The sequence below is a fragment of the Pelodiscus sinensis genome, chromosome 13 (assembly GCF_052426305.1).
Source record: "Pelodiscus sinensis isolate ZL-2025 chromosome 13, ASM5242630v1, whole genome shotgun sequence".
Classification (NCBI taxonomy): domain Eukaryota; kingdom Metazoa; phylum Chordata; order Testudines; family Trionychidae; genus Pelodiscus; species Pelodiscus sinensis.
This window is the reverse complement of record NC_143064.1, coordinates 22,304,176-22,325,189: the sequence shown is the minus strand read 5'-3', so window position 1 is coordinate 22,325,189 and position 21,014 is coordinate 22,304,176. Positions and strand designations below refer to the sequence as shown.

At 43.2% G+C, this 21,014-nt stretch overlaps 1 protein-coding gene across 1 annotated transcript in view; it reads left to right on the top strand.

The window, feature by feature from the left end:
• The window catches only part of TRPC5 (transient receptor potential cation channel subfamily C member 5), a 113,112-nt gene that overhangs the window by 79,818 nt on the left and 12,280 nt on the right, over positions 1 to 21,014 (top strand). The window contains exon 6 of the mRNA XM_075940904.2: positions 4,793 to 4,988. Within this exon, the coding sequence (XP_075797019.1) occupies positions 4,793 to 4,988 (196 nt within the window). The remainder of the gene's footprint in view (positions 1 to 4,792; positions 4,989 to 21,014) is intronic.

The following is a 21,014-nucleotide window of genomic DNA, read 5'->3' as shown; positions in this document are numbered from 1 at the left end:
TGGGTGTGGAACATTAGGAACCAGCTCCCTCGGCAGGGGGCAGAATACACTGCCATTGCTTTTTTGTCTGAAAGGCGCTTAAGAAGTTTATTCACCAGGTCCTTAAAAGTTTAAATAGTTATTATTAACACCCCCCGGGCAAGCTGACATTTCACTCTTCAAACTGACACACAGCGTGTGCAACTTGCTAAGAATGGGCAACCTGCAAAATAGGAAATTATATCTATGGGACTCTTAGAATGAGCAGCACTGGCGTGAATTGAAATCAAGCCTAATGTTACCTCAGGTTAGCTTCAATTAATTCATCCCTCGTGGTAAGATACATTCAAAATGCTTCCAATGAGTTCCCTCAATTTCTCAAAGTGTTCCAAGGCAGTTGCATAATAAGACCTAATTTCATAATCTAAAAGGAGAAACAGGAGCAATGTTCATGCTTGTTCAACTTGTTTAAAATATGACACCTATTTACCGTCACATTATTTCTTATTACTCCCCAAGGATGGGTTTACTATCTGTGGTGGAGAAATTTTCTGCCCCACAAACACAGCTCAAGGAAAAGTAATATTCCTTTGTGACAACAACGAGGTGAAGGCATTAATAATTCACATTTTTTATGCTTTGGCCTCCCTGTGCTTGAGAAAGTGGAGTGTGTCTATTGCATAGACAGGCAGTCTAAAGAATATATTTATTACCGAGGCTCAGTCAACCAAGAGCGGGTGGGGTGAGTCAGTGGCTCCTTGTTTTCTACAATGTCACTTTGTCTTGAGAGGGACGCTGTTAACTGGGTCGCCATTTTCTCCAAGACAAACTAGAAATTGCAACCTTGCTAGAGGTTAACAGTGAACGGGAGGGTGAAGCAGGCACTCTCTTTTCCTCAGATGCTGTTAAAGGGCAGTTGGGATTTGCTCTCTCTGATGGTAGATTCTCAGAAAGTTCAAATTTCAGGCTTTGTCTACACTTAAAAGGTTAAAGCGCAGCTGCAGCAGCTCTTTAAATTGGAAGTGTGGCCACAGCATGAGAGATCTCTCTCCCTGTGCGCTATGTTAACCATCTCCATGAAGGGAGTAGCTAACAATAGATGGGAGTGCAGTTCCCAGGTCTGTAGCTTGGTTCACACTGGTGCTTTACAGTGCTGTAACTTGCTGTGTTTGGGGTGGAGGAAGGAAGGGGAGCGGGGTTTCACACCCTTGAGTCAGAAAGATACAGCACTGTAAAGTTCCAGTGTAGACTTAGCTTCAGAAATTATTTGTATTTTAAAAGAGGAGTCCTCTAAGGCTATGTCTAGACTGCAGGCTTCTTTCGAAAGAGGCTCTTTCGAAAGCATCTTTCGAAAGAGCCGCTTTCGAAAGATCGCGTCTAGACTGCAGGCGGATCTTTCGAAAGAGCAAGCCGCTTTTTCAAAAGAGAGCACCCAGCGAGTCTGGATGCTCTCTTTCGAGGAAGCCCTATTTACATTGAAGAACGCCTTCTTTCGAAAGAGGAACTTTCGAAAGAAGGCGTTCTTCCTCGTGAAACGAGGTTTACCGCCATCGAAAGAAAAGCCGCGTTCTTTCGAAATAATTTCGAAAGAACGCGGCTTGAGTCTGGACGCAGGGGAAGTTTTTTCGGGAAAAGGCTACTTTTCCCGAAAAACCCCCTGAGTCTGGACACAGCCTAAAATATAGGCCCAGTCTACTCTGCAGGGGGAAAGGTCAGTTTAAGGTATGTGACTCCAGCTACATAAATAATGTAGCTGGTGGAGTCAATATACCTTAAGCCGAGCTTACTCCTGTCAACTTCCCTTACTAATCTTGAGAGCGAAAAGTACAGGGGTGCTCTCAGCCTTCAGTTTAGTGGGTCTTTACTAGACCCGCTAAATCAAACCTTGGAAGATCTATTGGCAAAGTGTTGATTCTCTGGTAAATGGAGACATGGCCATACTGAGCCTCATCAAAAATGCCCAACAATGGACACAGACTTTTGATTCATATGACTAAATTAGATAAAGAAAGAGGAAAGAATAACAAAATATTATAGAAAATTGCAGAATCCATCATTGGCCTTGCTGCTTCTGGGTTAAGGCGTAAATTCCTTGCTCATACAGAATACTTTCTTAGTCCACTAGGAGCTCCACTGAAATCAATGGAACTCTTGTGGAGTAAGATGTTATTGTATGAGTGTAAAGATAACACTATTGAGCCCTTAGGAAAAAATGTCTGTGTTACATTTGCTCCTCATAAGCTGCACTGGCTGCTAATGTCTTAGGGTTCAGTTTAGGGTCGTGTGTGAGTATAAATATAACATTCCATCTTAGCCTCGGATTAAATTCCACTCTTAGTTACAAAGGTGTAAGTCCAAAGTAATATGCTATTCACCCTAAATGAATTACTCCCGATTTATGTCAGTGTGGCTGAGGATAAAATTTCATCCCTTGGTCCTAAATCCTTGAAGAAATACCTTCTATTTTATGTTCCTATCTCAGATTTATGGCTGGATAGGGAGGATACAGTTCTGCAAGGTACATTCAAGTGGCAAGTCAAGGCAGTTTTTTTTTTCTCTCCTCAGTGATGAAACTCCCTGCCACTATATCTCCCAGAGGCCTTGGTTAATCCCTTTGAAGCATCTTCATGTCAGTAGCTCATTTTTGACTGCTGCCTTACTCCCTTCACTTTCCTTCTGCTTGTCCCCTTTCTGCCTTCTGTATGAAACTAGAGAGTTATTCCCTTTTGTGTGTGCGAGGTTTGCCGGATAGCTATCATGTTTTTCCTTTGCCTATATGTTTAATGTTATTTGGGCTGAACAATTAGGCTGGTTTTTGGTTCGCTGTGATGATTCGATACCTCATTTGTTAATTTAGGTCTTAAAAATCATATTTTTTTTTTTGCAAACTATTTGCTGAAAAATTCAGTTTAATTTTCTCATCTGTACTGGCCTACTTTGTAAAGCTCTTTGAGAACTGATGATGAAAAGCAGTATATAAGGGCTAGGTATTGTTATTGTTAATAATAATCAAATGAGATCAGCTGTTTAGCTGGGAGAAAAGGGGTGATGCTTTTAAAAGTGTGTGTACTGATTGTGCCTGTGACTTACAGTGTCATATCTGCTCTTTATGTCGCTCATGTACAGTTTCACGGATTTAAGTAGGAAGCCAAATTCCTAGGCTCTTATTTAATGTTTACCCCTTCCTTATGAAACTAATAAGCCTCTCTTGGAAGTCAGGTGGTTCAAATCAAAGAGGGAAGGGTGGTTTAATAAGGATTCATAATTTGGCCCATGAGCTATAGAACCCAGTTTGTAATACAAGAGCTAAAGAATGTCAGCTCCTCTATGTATGTTAGAGGTGTGAATGCCAAAGGATTTAACAGGCGCATGAACAGCCAACACAACAGATTACTAATATTTCAAGCACATCCAAAACAGATTCTATTCTTTAAGTCGTGTTTTGTTGGTTTTTACAGTACATTTCTTTTTTAAAAAGCCATCTACTGAACCCCAAGCCAAAACCAACAAATCTTAAATGTAGATAGAAACATCTGCTCCCTCAAACCTGAAACAATAATACCCAAAGGAGTGATTATTTGGAATATGGATAATGTATGTGACATGCCTGCAAAAGGTCACTTGTCTATGGCTGCAGCCATGGCAACCCACAATGATCTCAGCAGCTCTAAAGTTAAGTGGGGTCAGGCAACTTCAAAGGAGAGCCCGCTCATGCTGCATTAATTACGTGACACACTTTCCTCTGAGTCAGTACTAATGAGTTGCTCCTGCTTAATTCAGCGGGTTCTGTCCTGTGGTAGGTTCTGCTGTTCAGATGAGACATAATGCAGGGGTTCCTAACACGAGATGCCGGGTCTGAGCCCCATTGTCCTGGTGAATATCCAACAGAAGTAATTTCATGCTGTCTGCCAGTATCACCCCTGAAGGCTCAACTGGATGTGATTTCTTCACCTCCTCTCCTGTGATGCAGTACAGCCATGTGCTGTCACAAGTGTCCACGCTGTACTTCAGGGGTGACTGGAGCATGGCCTGTGCGTGTCATTTGTAGAGCTCTTTGTGGTGGAGTGGCCAGACAGCCAACAACGGCTGCCCCAGGGAAGGAGCTGGCTTCCACATTAGGAAAGTAGGCTAAGGGATGCCCTGAAGGTAAGGAAGTGGGGTGGGTTCTGGATTGGCTTAGGGGATAGGGCATTCACCTGTGGAAATGAAGAGACTCTCAATACTGTGGCATGCACATTTTGAACATGAGGGGCCAGATCGTGTCTGCCCCTCTGGGCGTGTGGAGGAATCTCCTGGTGTATCTGTCAGGGGCCATTTATGGTCATTGGAAGCCCGGAGCACAGGGACAGCAGCCACAATGCCACTGAAATGCCGAAGGGGGCAGAGAATTCTGTGGCCAGGGTGCAGCCGCCTCCTACACTGGCTGATGGACTGTAGTCTGTAAGGGGGAAACACAAACTGACCTTCCAGAAAGGCAGGCATAGGTTCTGCTCCTCACACACTCCTCTCAGCTTGAATGCAGGGGGCAGCCTCTCTGGGTGCTCTGCAGGCTAAATGGCTCCAGTGGGGCAGTGCACCTTGACATCCTCCCTCTTGCAAAGGTGCATTGACCCCTATAGTGCAGTGAACCACAGTGTCCGTCTTCCTCCTGGCCACGACCCTATAGTCCCCACCCTCACTGTAGCTATGGGGCAGAAAGCCCTACACAGTGCCCCGTTGTGCTTACCCTCCTTACAGACACGGCTCAGAGAGCCCTATGTGTTTTTCTTGTGCCTCTAGATGCAAGTAGTAAAGCACAGTTTGTCTTTTGCAGACTTTTTGAGACCCTCCAGTCACTCTTCTGGTCTGTGTTCGGCTTGTTGAATCTATATGTCACCAACGTGAAGGCCAGGCATGAGTTCACGGAGTTTGTTGGGGCCACCATGTTCGGAACGTACAATGTCATCTCCCTGGTCGTGCTGCTGAACATGCTCATAGCCATGATGAACAACTCCTACCAGCTCATCGCTGTAAGTTGTCCCACCATCTTCCTTTCTCTTCCAGTTCTATCTGCTTTACAAGCTGCATTTGTGTCTCAGAGACTATGTCTACACTACAGGTTTCTTGCGCAAGAGTGCGTCCACACTGTACAAGTGCATCGAAAAAGCGATGCATTTTTGAGCAAGAGAGCGTCCAGACTGCATGGACGTTCTCTCGAAAGGAAACTCTGATTGCTATTTACAAAATGGCCACCAGGGCACCTGTGCTTTTTTCGATTGCCTCTTTTTGTGCAAAAATCTCTGTTCCCCATCCATACACACCTTTTTGAGCAAGAGCTCTTGCGCAAAGCGGAGTTATTCCTTGTAGAAGGAGGAATACCTACACAGGAAAAAACCCTCTGTTCTTTCTTTTCACTTGCACAAAAATGCGCTTGAAGTGTGAATGCTCTACGAGTTTTTGCGCAAAATAGGCCATTTTTGCACAAAAACTCTGTAGTGTAGATCTAGCCAGAGTGTCCCAAGAGGCTTGGGGCTATTTCCTTAATTCCTCCCAGCTGGTGTGGTGGAGTTTCCAGTCAGTAGACTGAAGCCCTTTGTTTCTGTACTCATGGATGATTCTCTGCTAGACTCCAGTGCTTCTTAACTGTAGAGGGTTATCACCTGTTAACATCCTTGTCTTTTCTGAAACTCTGCCCTCTGGAGTATTAATCACTTTGTCATTAACAGCTTATTTACAGCACACAGGAAATGCAATGCTGCTGGATGGTATGATTTGGAAGGTGTTTTTTTTTCCCGCTCCACTTTTTGTTTCATTTTTAAATGTTTTCTGGTGTCTTTTCTCCTCATTTATTATTCAAACGGTCTTGCCTCATTTGTGCCACAGCTGTAACTTTTGATTCCAAAATGATCCGACTGAGACAAGATAATTTCCAACTGAACTGCAAACTAATCCTGTGATCCTGCAATCCTGAAATCATTGCACTTAGGATAACTCATGTGTAAAATGCAGGGTCTCAGCTCAGTTATGTCTGGCAGTGTGGGTCCAGTTTCAAACTTGACAAACTCTGTATCTGAGTCTCAGATGAGTAGTTGTATTAGTCGGTCCCTGCAAAAACAACAAGCAGTCTTTATATACTAGTATATCAAAAGGAGGGACCAGGGTAAAGGAGGCCAATTCAGTCAGGGTGGATGTGGCTCACTCCCAGCTGAAGGAGAGGTGTGAATACCAAGAGAGGGAAAATTGCCTTTGTACTGAGAAACCACTTGAAATCCTTATTCAGTCCTAATCTGATTGTGTTGAATTTGCAAACGAATTTCAACTCTTCTGTTTCTCTAGTGTGGTTTTGAAGTTTTGTTTGTTTTGTTTTGTTTGTTATTGTTGTTGTTTCATAAAAGGAAGCCTACTTTTAAATCCATTACTGAGTATCCAGGGAGGCTAAAGTGTTCTACTGGTTTACGTATGTTACCTTTCTTGATGTCTTGATTTGTGTCCATTTATCCTTTGGCACAGAGACTGTCCAATTTGGCCAATATACATGGCAGAGAGCCATTGCTGTACATCTTCTAATGTGAAATTCCCCCCCCCCCCCCGGTTCTTCGAAAGGGTTATGTATTAATTGATATGTTCCCTAACTGCTATTAATTAAAATTGCTTGGGTTTTATTATCATGGTTCATTTCCTTAACCTTCCTTCAGAGAAAGTAAACAAAGCTCCCCTTTTGGGAGTTGATTGCTGAATTGGGAAGCTTTTCTTGTTCTAATGACAGCTTTGTTGGGGATATAAAACATATTAGAGAACTGCAGCCCACTCCAGGAGGATCAGGAAGCCCTGTGAGTTGTGGTGTTCATCTCCTACGTACACCAGTGGAACCCCTCCTCCCCCGCTAGAGTCTCATAGACTCATAGACTTTAAGGTCAGAAGGGACCATTATGATCATCTAGTCTGACCCCCTGCACAGTGCAGGCCACAAAATCTCACCCACCCCTCCTAGTCAATTCAGGGGTGCCATTTAGGAAGAGCAGGGGGGGTCTAGCTCCCCTCTCCCCACTTTTGAACCAAGGGTTTACTCATGCTAGCCCCAGACAGAGCTCTTTAACTGTAACACAGCCTGAGTGTGACTGTGATGAATTCAGAAGCTGGGAGCAGCACAGCCTTTGCAACAGGGAGCTGGTTTATAAACCGAGGCTGGGTGCTAAAGATAACAAGAGGCTTGTCATTAAAGTAAAGTACCAAAAGCAATGTCAGGCACACCGGTTAGAAGACAGGAAACAAAGAGTCGGAATAAGTATGGAGAGAAAACAAATAGTGGTGTCCCCTGGGGTCTGTCCTGGGACTAGTGCTATTCAACACATTCATAAATGATCTGCAAAAGGGGTAAATGGTGAATGCTGGCAAAGGCTACAAAATGTATTCAGGATAGTTAAGTCCAAAGCAGACTGCAAAGAGTTACAAGGGAATTTCACAAAACTGGTTGACTGGTTAACAAACTGGCAGATGAAATTCAGTGTGATGAAAAATGCAAAATAACGCACGTGGCAAAATATAATTTAAAATATATGTACAAAATGATGGGGTCTAAATTAATTGAACCCATCAGTAAAGAGATCTTGGAGTCATTGTGAATAATTGTCTGAAAATATCTGCTCCATCACTAGTGGCTATCAAAACAAACAAACCAACCAACCAACCCTAACAAAATATTGGTACTCACTAGTAAAAGGATAGATGAAAAGAAAAGATAATATTGCCTCTACATAAATCCATGGCATGCCCACATACTGCATATTGAGTGTACAATTGATGACCCCATCTCATAAAAGTTACAGTATACTGAATTTGGGAAAAATCCAGAGAAGGACAACACATCCCCTATGAGGAGAGATTAAAAAGACGGAGGCTTTTCAGTTTGGAAAAGTGGAAGAAATATGACAGATGTCTGTAAAATCAGGTATGGCATGGAAAAACTGAATTATTTACTCCTTCAAATAACACAGGACCTAGGAGTCATTCAGTTACACTAACAGGCAGATTTAAAACAAATTAAAGCATTTCTTCACAGTTAACCTGTGCAACTCTTTGCAAAAGGATGTCATGAAGTCCATGACTATAACCAGATTCAAAAAAGAACTAGAGAATAGTTCATAGAGAATAGGTCCCATAAAGGCTATTAGCGGGGGAGGTGGGGTGAAGGAGATCCAAAACCATGTTCTGCATTTCCCTCACCTCTGTTGGCTAGAAGCTGAGAACAGATGATGGGATGAATCGCTCAATGATTGCCTGTTATTTTCATTCCCACCCATTCACTACTGTCAGAAGATAGGATACTGGGCTAGATGAACATTTGATCTGACCCAGGATGGCTATTCTGATGTTCTCATATAAAAGCCAGGTGTATCTGCCCCCACTGTAATCCACTAGACCCCACTCCCCACCCAGAGCTGAGGTATAACCCAGAAGTTCTGATGGGGCCTCTCCACAGAGTTAGTAACCAAGTAAGACTATCTATTAACATTCTCTAAACCTTATATTGTCCCTTAAGTGACTTAAGTGACAGCCACAATGTGTCTGTCCATGTTATTATTAGAGCTGACTGAGTGGGTCTAATATTTATTTGTTTTTTATATCGGAATTAGACACAGGGCTCCTCTCAGCTAAATTATCTTCCAGAAAACTAGTTTTCAAGTGCCTAAGTAGCCCCTGGAATCATGGTTAAAGTTGCCTCTTCCCCACCAAAATCTGAAATGTCACCTTTGAATCATGTCCCCACAGATGAGTGAATACTGTCTAGATGACCAGTGTCCCTGAGATGGAGTGGACAGTATTCCATTTAGATCTCATTAACATGTGACCCTGCTGCTATCTCAGCAACACTCACAGCCCAAGGAGCAAAAGACCAAACAATATCAAGGTGACAAATCTTTCCCTGCATCCACTTTTGCTGTAAGGCTGGAGGAGGGAGAATCTAGGTCTTCCTTGCTTTCTGTAGGTTCTCCCAATTACACGGGTTAGTTCTTGTTTGATAGGAAAAGCACAGCATGAAGCCATAGAAAAACTGCAGAAGACGCAGTAAGGCAAGCAAATGGCATAACCTCTGCACAGCTGAAGGAGACTTGCAATCTATTGAGCTGCAAGAAGTTTATGATTTTTGGACCACGTTGTTTCTGACTTCAATAACGCTCTGTTCCCTGAGGAGCCCCCTGTGGCAATTTAGATATTGATTTCAGCGTGCTTTTCCATTTTGCCAGACCATGGTCAATATCTGATCACAGGAGTCCTTGCACTTCACAAACAAGAAGGCAGACAAAATCCCAACACCTTATTAAATTTCAATACATTTCTGGGCCTCATCAACTTCTGAAGATCAGAATGTTCTATATAGCAGCACAGAGTGCTGCTTTATGTCTTGCACTGCTGGCTCTCGATAGAAATAGCATCGAGTTATGAATGCAGAAGGAATATGCCACGATGACAAGTAGAAGGACAATGAAATTTATCTTCATGAAACTGGGGTGGCCAGGTAGCTCCATCATTTGTAAGTGGCATAAAGAAACAGGGTAGGTAATGAGGTCAGTTTATGTGATAAGTTATTTCTCATATTGTCGCCGGTTGGTTGCGTCTGAGTGAAGGAGTCCTGCTGTATGGCTGCGTCTAGACTGGCATGATTTTGCGCAAATACTTTTAATGGAAAAGTTTTTCCGTTAAAAGTATTTGCGCAAGAGAGCATCTATACTGGCATGTGCCTTTGCGCAAAAGATTTGCTTTTGCGCAAAAGCATCAGTGCCAGTGAAGATGCTCTCTTGCGTAAGAAAGCTCCAATGGCCACTTAGCCATCGGGCTTTCTTGCGCAAGAAATTAACTTGGCTGTCTACACTGGCCTTCTGGCGCAAGAATACTTGCACAAGAGGGCTTATCCCTGAGTGGGAGTGTCGGAGTATTAGCGCAAGAACCACTGATTTTGTACAGTACAAAGTCAGTGTTCTTGCGCAAATACTCGCAGCCAGTGTAGATGCCAGTCTAGATGCACCCTAAGTGTAGATGCTAATTCTGCAAAGCACCTTGATGTGTGTGAAAGGTAGAATATAAATCTACAGGTCATGCTCAGTACAATTAATACACAGGAATTCAGGATTTTTTTATGGGATCCAAGATGCAGATGCATTTTGCAAGGGTAAATATTCAGCAGCATTCATGAAATCATGGCCCAGATGGACTCAGATTCTTACTATTTTCTGACACTCTGTGGGAGTTCATCACAGGAACTATATCAGCAGTTATCTTGATCTTGTGCAGACAGCAAAAGCAATGTGAGCCAAAGATAAATTTAATACCTGAAGCCATCTCATATCTGCACTCAGAAAATCCCGAGGCTGTGATCTTGTAAACTAAGCTGGTTCTGGGCTAGTTCGTACTTGGATGGGAAGCCTCCAAGAAAAATCTGTAAGACATAAAGTGGGTGATTCAGTCAGTGGCACAAAGCCAATGCTTCAGCAAGTGTTTACTGGCTATATAATTAAATAGGGTATTGAACATTTACTGTCATTTAATAATCTGTGGTAATTTCAGTAAAAATTGGCATGTTCTTTCCAGCACTCAGGACAAATTCAACTGGCCCCTTGCATCCAATCTTTGTGAATTACTCCTGCATGGTTCATTGAATATGATGTTTTCCCCTCACCTCCTTTTGTGTAGTGCTGTTGTGCTCTGTGAGGCAGCTGTTGTGTTCTACTCTTTTGAGAGGTGGTCAATATCTATGCAGACTGTACATTTGGGACAGTTTTTTTTGGGGATCTCCCAGGCTACAGTGGAAGATGATTATTTCCTCATAGAGATAATCAAGTTATAAGAGATTTAAGAAACATTTACCATAAACATATTTATGGTGAGAAGGGTAAACGGTGAGGTGTCAAAATCTGCAGGAGATACAAAACAGCTCAAGTGAAGAGTGTGAAGAGCTTTAAAAGGGTCTCACAAAACTAGGTAGCTAGACAGCAAAAGGGCAGATGAAATTCAATGTTGATAAATGCAAAGTAATGCACATTGAAAAACATAATCCCAACTATCTGTATAAAACAATGGAGACTAAATTAGAGGTTCCCACTCATGAAAGAGATCTTGGAGTCATTGTAGATAGTTCTCTGAAAATATCTACTCAATGTGCAGTGGCAATCACAAACAAACAGAATGTTGGGAATCATTAAGAAAGGGACACACAATAAGATAGGGTATGTCTACACTACCCCGCTAGTTCGAACTAGCGGGGTAATGTATGCATACCGAACTTGCTAATGAAGCCCGGGATTTGAGGAGTACAGATAGTTCGGAATGGCTACGTAGTTCGAACTATCTAGCCCGTGCTGCGTGTAGCCGCGCGGCACGGGGTTCGCACTAGCCGGCTTTTAAAAATGGCGGCGCCGGCTTTATGCTAATGAAGCCCGGGAAATTCAAATCCCGGGTTTCATTAGCAAGTTCGGTATGCATACATTACCCCGCTAGTTCGAACTAGCGGGGTAGTGTAGACATACCCATAGAGAATATTTTATTGCCTCCATATAAATATATGGTACACTCACAACTCAAATAATGTGTGCATATGTGGTCACCTCATCTTTAAAAAGATATCTTAGCCTTGGAAAAAGTTCAGAAAAGGGCAACAAAAATTATTAGGGGTATGGAACAGCTGCCAGATGAGGAGAGATTAATAAACCTGGGATTTTTCAGCTAAGAAAAGAGACAACTAAAGGGAGAATATGATAGAGATCTATAACATGACAGGTGTGGAGAAACTGAATAAAGAACAGTTATTTGCTCCTTCCCACAATGCAAGAATTTAAGGTCACCAAATGAAATTAATGACGACCAAGTTTAAAACAAGTAAAAGAAAGAAGTTTTTCTTCCCCCAACACACAGTCATCCTGCGGAACTCCTTGCCAGAGGATGTTGTGAAGTCCAAGACTATAACAGGGTTCAAAAAAGAGCTACATAAATTCATTAATGGCTATTAGCCAGGATGAGTAGGGATGGGTCCCTAGCCTCTGTTTGCCAGAAGCTAAGAATAGGCAATAGGGGAGGGATCACTTGATGATTACCTGTCATTCCTTTCTGGGATACCCGGCATTGGCCAGTATCAAAAGACACAATACTGGGCTCGATGGACCTTTAGTCTGACCCAATATGGCCGTTCTTATATAATACCATAATTACTGTGCACACAAATGAGGATAGCAGTGACTCGCCCTCTTATCTCAAGTGTTTGTTACAGAAAATCACAGCAAAATGCATGTGTATCACCGAGAGCAGATTGGTTTATCTACTAAAAACATATCTGCCAATGCTTGAGCAATTGAAATTAGGCAGAAAATTAGGAACATAGTTTTTAACTCTGTATCAGAAAACATTGGTTTAGGCTGGGCATTGTTACTGGAGAGACAAGGTGAAAAAATGGCAAATATTCTCCTTAAAAATATAGGGACGATGTGCAGTAAACAAGGACAGTTATATGAGTGGTTAAATATAAATTAACACTACCAGGAAATTCTAACTGCAAATCTAGGAGCATTTTAGATGGAATTTTCTTGCTTTGCCAGCAGCAGACAGCAGAGTAATTAAGATACAGATACACTTAGGAGATTTTTTTTTTTTTTTTTTAGCTACCTATTGCACAGCAGTGGATTTCCCACAAGAAATTCTCCTACCTTTTACCTCTCTGGCTTTCTGTTCCTCTGGGTCAATGCATTAATTTAACCCCTTCGGTGCCACAGTTGTAATTACTGCCTACCATAATGCATGCCAGCATTTCACTTGTCACCCTCTTGTCACGATGGTTTGTTATCTGCAACCTTAATGAAAATTTCAACCTTCTCTGCTCACATCAGCTGCATATTGCTTAGGTACATCATTTTTCTGGTTGTGAGGCAGTGTGGATATTGCTGCGTTGTCTCAATTTACATTTGCTTACAGTGGGGAAAAGAAGTTTGGAATGTACTGGACTGAATAATGGCATATATCAAATTAGAGAATTTTCTTGCATGTTGATCTTCCTGTTTGTTAGTATGAAAGTTAGTTTAAAATCTGTTCTCTGTGTGAGCCTCCATCACATTGCAGCTTCTCCCAAGAATACTGAATGATGCCACAGAGAGGCTTTGCATGAGTAACGCCAAGAGATCTGAGGATAACAGGTTCTCACGGTTTCCATCTTAAAGAAGTGTATACTTCTCCGTGTCCACTATGAGTCTGTCAATAACATCCATACAGAAGTCCAAAATTAAAACCAGCCTCCCATTTCCTGAGAGTCATTTATGTGCCATTCACAACACTGGATAGAACCAGAGGGTCCGTCCATTCATTTAATCCAGTAGTGACAAATACTTCATACCTCTAAGATATGAAAACTCAATCATGCACCTACTCAATTGTGAAACATATGTGGGGAGAATGGAAGGACTCCTCTCATATCCTGGCAGTACATGGTTAATGGCACAAAACAGGAGATTTCATTCTCCATTCCTTAGTTTGCATAGCTGAATGCTAGTACAGGTTGAACCTCTCTAGTCTGGCACTCTCAGGCCCAGCAACATCATTGGTCATGATTTTGGTTACCCACATGTCCACTTACCATGGGTGTGGTCATATTTCCCACAGTCCCATAAAATTTGTTTACAGCCACCAGTCCTGGTTCTCAGCGTTCTGTGCTGTTATTAGCCCTAATTTACCCCTAAATGTCTTCTAAGAGCTCTGTAAGCAGTGGAAGTGTTGGCAATGCTGCTAGACAATATTAAAACTCCCATGGTTCAGCAAATTCTCTAGGTTGGCACCAGTGAGGTCCCATGGGTGCTGGACTAGAGAAGTTCAACCTGTATTGGTAATAATTCTATAGAAAACAACCACATCCAGGTTTTTACTTCCAAGTCAAGATATTCTTTCTGGTACTAGGGAACCAGAAACTTGTCAGTTTTATTGGTTCTTCTCATGGGTTTCTCAGGAGATGGTCCACGCCACAAAACTTGGATCTAGATCTGGATCTAAACTGCTCCCAAATGTGGATGTATTTAAGAATTGTGACTGGATCCATAATAGAAGTAAGTTCAGCTATAAAGTTTGGATCAGTATTGAAGCTTCCCCAAAGGGTATGGAAGAGTTTGGAGATGGGGTTTTGTTTCAGGTCCATCTATTTGTTATCTAGGAAAAAAATGAGTCTCACATTTGTTTATGTATCTAACCCTGCCTGTTGGCTAGCCCAATGTGAGGTTATTCAGCATAGGGGAAGCTTGTGATTTCTTACACCACTGGGGGGAGGGGGGGGGGAGAAAGGGAAGGGCTAGGCCTGAGGCTGCTTGGTGTGCTCTGTGTTGTGTATGTGTGAGTGCACCTCAGACCAGACCCACTCCGACAAATCACCAGGAACAGGCTGTATTCTGTAAAAAACATAGAACAGGAAAACAGTTCAGCAGCCCCTTCTCTCAGCATGCAGCCTGTGTGCTGCGTCTAGCACAGTCCTTGCTGAGACCCTGCTGGGGGCAGAGGGCACATCCTGGCAGGAACCAGGAAGTTCTCCCAACATGCCGCAGTTTGTAGTCCACAACTTGTCGTTCCCAGGGCTGCTGCTGAAACATATTGGACCTTGGGCTACATGTACCTTGAGGTAGAGCAGGAAATGAAGTTCCACTCTTATTATATAGTCTCATTTGGACAGGAGTTCCTTGAAGCCACACACGTGCCTAGTATTAAAGCAACCGAGATTTAAAGGGGGATGTGAACACTCCTTTTTTGCTTTGCTCTTCAAAATAATTATGTCTTGTTTTTATCATTACATGTCCCCCCACTTTTATTTTGTATTAGTCTTACTTTGTAAGATCCGCTGCGCAACAACCTTGTGACTTTGCCCTTACTGAGTGGTGTATTCCAGTGTGAAGCTGTGCTAATAATTATGCCTGATAATGTAGAAAGTGGAATTGACACAGTTTATGGATTCAGGCCTCAGTCCTACATAGTGTAGGTTCAAATAAGATGAATATGATGGCAAGAGTCTATAGATACCGAGGCCTACATGTTTAAAGTGCATACACAAACTGAGCACCTAGAACATCCAGGATGCACATGTGTCCTGGGGATCGATGCGTGTGTATACCATTGCACATGCCATTCCAATTGGCAAAAAAAACTTCCTGTGCACAAGTGCATTTTCAGCCCAGAAATCTTGTTAGCGCCAATCTAATCACAATTTCCCAAACCTCAATTTGCTGCTATTCTGTTATCCCAATATAGGTCACGTCCACTGATGCCTTATCACTACACTGAAAATTATCCCATTTATCCAAGAGTTTTAAACATCTCCTATGACACCCAGATAATCAAGTTTACAATAACTTTGTATTGTATCACTCCCCTCTCTGGACAAGAGATGTAGGGAAAGTTGGATGATTAATCTGATTTCCTTCACAGTAATTACCATCTTCTGAAAAGCTGCCAGACTCACAGGGCCTAAGACTGTATCTCTAATATGGTTGGGGACACCTTGTGAGCCTTCATGTGGAACAGAAGGGAGGTGCAGAGCTACAAAAGTGCTTCCACAATGCAGCGACAGGAGGACATATGTAAAATCAGACTCTGAGCCTGTGTGTGCACTGCAGGGGAGATTAATTGTTCTTTCTAGCAAACTAAAGTATTCATTTCGAGATGCAGAACTATTTGTGTTTTCACTGGCTTTGGCCTAATTACATATCACCTTTGGACTTGAATCATGCTGTTAATATTCAGCTGCTCTTGCAGGGCCGCCAGATGGATCTAGTTTGTGTGCTCTGACTTCAGATGCTGCATTTTTGTTGCAAGAATAAGCAAACAGAACACTTCCATTCTAGGGTCCAACGTAAACCCTGGAGAGGGTCCAGTAGAGTCAGGTAGTTACATCCTTCCAGTTGCTTTTTATCTCTACACTACCCACTCCAGCCACGCAGAGCATGTCTTGGGAAGAGGAATGAAAGGGTTAAAGGCAAAGCAGGAATGAGCTCAAAACCCACCCAGGACTCCTGATTTGCTTTGCTGATAAAGAGAAATTTAGCAGTATAACATCGCTGGGCTCTCTTTTCCCTGTTGCATTCAGCCTGCCAGAGCCCCATATGACAAGTCTGTGGCTCTGTGCCCACTACAGGCAAAACAGCACAGCAAGGTTTCCTTATAGCTACATGACGGAAGTCAAAATATCCAGATGGAGCCACAGAGGTTGCAACCTGCCAAAATCTCCTGTTCTTTATTCAGACCTGACAAGCTGAATTAACGTTATCTCAGGCTGCTGCGTTAAAGAGCCTTTAGTTAAAGAAGTAACAACAACAACAACATTAAAAGGTCTGCTTCTCTCACTGTCTTTTTTTTCTTTCTTTTCCCTCCAACATAATTCTAAAATATGTATCAAAGAGCTTTATCTGGGGGAAAGAAATCAAATAATAAATGGGATTTAGTAGGGCGGGAGAATTCACAGCTGATGAAGGGGCAATATGAACAGATACATTAAGAACCCTTGGAAACGTGGCTCTTTTTAAAAGATTCCAAATCTCTAGGAACTCAGGTTTCAACATGCTGCAGTCTACCAAAGAAATCAATGTAAATAAGGTAAAAAAGGATAGCCCCCACCAAATAAAACAAGCTGGAGAATGACTAATGAAGCAGAATTCTGTGGTGTAAATATTGGTCTGGATTAATGTGATTACAGCCAGATGTGGTGCTACACTCTAGTTAAGGACATGTCAGTCCCTTCATTACAGCTCCTTGTTATCAGAGTTTGGGGAAAATAAAGGCATCCCCATTCCCACTGCTCCATGCCACATCTGCAGCTCATAGGTCAGCAAAAGAACATACTTGATCAGTTATTAATTTATAATAGTCTCCTTTCCTCTCACTGAAGGAGGTATTTATAAATGGTCCTGGTATTCAGGCAAGCATTTCCCAAACATGGGAGTTTGCCATCAGGTACCTACATCCATGCATAAGCCCTTCAGTAAGCACACATTGAGCTCCCATTGGTACTAGGCACTTTTCAGAACATACCAAAGACATTGTCCTGCCCTAGCGACCTTCCTGCTAAATACAGACAAATTCGAGCAAATGAAGGCAGACAATTGGAGGGGAGGGGCCTCATAGCCATGGGTGGCAGGTAAAGGCCCCATTGGGGAAGGCAAGCCCAAGCCCCACCCCTTCCACTAAATGTCCCGCCCTTTCAGCAACCTTCTGCCCCTCCCAAGCCAAGCCCTGCCCAACCCCATCCCCATCCTTCCTGGCCACCTGCAGGGCTGGGGCTGCTGCGCTATGGCCCCAGCCTTCCCGGACAGCCAGACAGCCAGGCTGCCATGCTGTGGCCCCAGCTTTCCTGGGCAGCTGGGAAGTCAGGCTGCCATGTTATCCGCCCAGCCTTCCCGTGGCCAGGAAGTCAGACTGCAATGCTGCAGCCTCAGCTTCCCCAGTAGCCAGGGAGTGTAGGCATTTTTGGGAAGGTAATTTCTCTCCCTTGCCTACATTACCTGCCGCCCATGCTTGCAACACATGGGTCACCGCAATAAACTAAGTGCTTGTTCTGGCTAATGACTCAGATATGCTGATGATGATTATGTATTTTGTTTGTTTATTTGGGACTGGAACGCTAGGATGGGGTAGTGGTATATGGCAGGGGAGATGACAAGAGGGGATGAAGTCATAAGAAGACAAAAAGGGAATATGGAGTACAGTGGAGGATTAGGAGAGGAGTGAGAAAACATAGGTGGATGAGTAACAAATCTCATACTGAATCTCTGCTTTGATTCAAGGAAATCACAATAAATTGAGAAAACAACTCCCAAGATTAGCTTACAATGAAGTTACTGTACCTTTCCGGTCGATTAAGTGTGAAATCTACTAGTAAACATTTCCTGACTATAGAAGCTGATGGCAAAAAACATCAAATATACTTTGGGGTTATTCATCATCAGGACCCAGATCTAAACATTGCAAACAGCAAGTACCTTTGTAACAAATGGAATCGAAGCCTGAGGCCCAACATACCTTTGAATCCTGGGAGCGCTGGAAACCAGAATCCCAATTTTGAAAATGTCTGACTTTAAAATAGGCCATAAAAGGATCCTTGGATACAAAACCACATATTTTGGCATGTTTGAAACCCACATTTTAATGTCATTTCTATCTTCCCTTTGCTTCTGTTCAATAGCATAATGCGTCAGCTTTTTTCTCCTCTGGATTATTAAGATCCAAATCCAACATACTATGTGCATGAAGCAAAGGCAAGGAGAACTGAAGCATCGCAGATTCGTTTTTACCATGATGCACATAATACATTCAGCAGTGCTAGTAATTTAGATGCATCACCATTGCTCTTCGGTTGTTTGCTGCTGATTGGTGTGGATGACTCAATCTGACACAGCAGCCCATATTGAGGTGACGTGCCTTTGTGTGGGTAATACTGTCAGACCATTCAGTATACAGATAAGGCTCTTTTTGGACTGCGAAAAAGGAGAAACAATGGGCAGCAGGATTAACAAAGCCTTTGTTGATCTCTTTCCCCTCAGTTCGTCCTGCAGGTGTTTTTCAGAGGGCTATTTGGCTTGATCACCTTTGTACTGCTCCGATTTATATGGGTATTCAAATAAAACTGAACTTTTTGGAACAGGAGCGAGGAAAAGGAAAGTGCTGTGCCACATGGCTCTTGCTCCTCAGCCCAAAATAATCAAACAGTGTAAAGGCCAGCATAAAATCTGGGTCTATATTCTTCCCAACTATTATAGTCCCTGGCCTCCTCATTAGCCATCATTGTTTCCATTAGACACACTACAGGGAGATGAGAGGTAATTAGTGTGCATGACCCAAATACCTTATGGACTGCACTGCTGTGTAAGCTATAATAAAATTTTTAATTACCAAATATATCCTATACATGGACGATATAAATAGCAGAGTTGCTGGAGTCTGCATTTTCCAAACATACTCCAAGCACTTCCCTTGAGTTGGCAAAATCAGCGGACTTGCCAAATGGACACATCCATTTGCATGAAAGAAGGATCAATGAAACAAAGATAATTAGTTCTTCTTCTTATTTATGGGGCACTGAGTATATGCGTGGCACTTTAATCCCCAATGGGCACTTGCAATAAAGATTTATAATTGATGCACCACATGTTCCTAGTATCAGTTGGCTTTCCAGGGAGTGATATATGACTGCAGAAAACTGCAGTAGTTAATAATAAATTGCAATTAGATTCATGCTAAAGCCTTGGTAGAATTTTAGATACCTTCTAATCTAGATTTAAACTGAAGATGGCTTCCAGTTTATTTTATGCCCACACAGAATAACACACTAGGAGCAGTATTCTCTGTAAATTGTGTGCTTGTGCATCTGCTCAGGAGAGATTCAAAAGCCGTTCAGCTGATTAGCAGAGCTCCCACAGCTAGGTGTTTTGTCTCTCACAGTGATACACATCTGCCCATGTCTCGGTGCACATAAAAAATTATTCTGCATATGGGTGGAAAAAGTCTGCACATGGATGGAAAAAATGAGAGGGAACATCAAGTAGGAGTGCTGTTTCGGTCCCCAAAACTGAGGACTAGATTGGGTTAGTAGACTCAGACCTGCATGGGAGTTTGTGTGATGCCATGAAATCTCAGCGACTTTTTGAGGAGGCTGGTCCCTACACTCTGAGTGAAGGAATTGTAATTACAGGTTCACACTCTGTAATCTGGATTTCCTCAGTCCCGCAACACCCCAGGTCTGGTATTGTTGGGGTGACCCTGTGGGATCAAAGGCATTGCCAGATAGGACAGTTGGAGTTTGGAATCCCGGGTTCAGTGGGGCCACTGGGGATAGCCCCTGGCAGCAGAGTGACCACCGGGCAAAGCTCCCAGGCGGCAGCAGAGCCATGGGACAAAAGCAGAGCCTTGGGTGACAGCAGAGTCATGGGGGGAAGGGTTTCCCATGGGGATTGCAGAGCTCCAGCTGGCAGCGGGGTGCCCAGGAGATAATGTGGAGACCCGGGTGCATTGACCTCCTCTGGTCTGCAAATTTCCTGTCAGGTCCCTGGAGTGCTGGACCAGAGAGGTTCAACCCGTACTAATGTCCTTGTGGGAAGAGGAACCCTCCCTGCACCCTTCCTGTGACACACTCAAGCAAAGGGAATTGTCACAAGCAAAAAACTATCCCTGCCAGGCAGCAGCCTGATTTCCAGCTTAGCCTGTCTGCTGCGGTGTAGCAATCCATTGGAGCAGAAACAGCTTTTGGGGGCCAAACAGGAAGAGGCTAGGTTGATTATGATCTCTCCCATTTTCTGCAGCAAGCTGCATATTCTTGGAATGCATTTTTCCCCCAGGGTCAATAAAATGGGAGCAATGCTGCTCTTGCACCTCAGCCGAGCAGGGAAAGGATTAAGTTATTGGGTGGTTCATTATTGTAGGAAAAGTAAAATGATTTTTGAAGATGTCAGAGTTCTTGGCGGCCTGTGTGCTGAGTGTACTATCTTTGGATAATATTGCGGCTGCTAGCTTGTACTGACGCGCTGCTGTGGGTTGATTTGTTTCATCTGGCCTAATGAAATGACATGACACAATATGCTGGCGTAGCCTGACTTGACCTAGTCCTACGAACAGCTCATTCGTGCATGAAAGTAGAAGATCTTCAGGGGATGGACATTTGGAATGGCTCTTCTGACTTGAGAGGGAAGGTGTTGTTGGGATTAGGCTGTTATCCAGGCACTCGGGAAACTGGGGCCACTCTGCACAAGTCTCTTTATTTCTTTGGCCCAGATCCAGAAAGGGGCCTAGGTCTTGCAATGATGAGCATCGCAGCACCTAGAAACACACAGGAACACAGCTTAGATTGCCACAGCCCAAGTTAGGCATGTAGTCTTGTTATACAGTGAAGGGGGGAGGCATAGGTGTGTTAGCCATTATGCTAGACATAGAGCCACCTAAACTAGCCAATGGGAGCTGCCAATGTCAGGGAGTGTGTGTTTAAGCCCCACCTCTCTGTCAGAGATGGATTCCTTCCTATAACTTAGACTTAGGTGCCTATCTCTGCTTAGTGATCCACA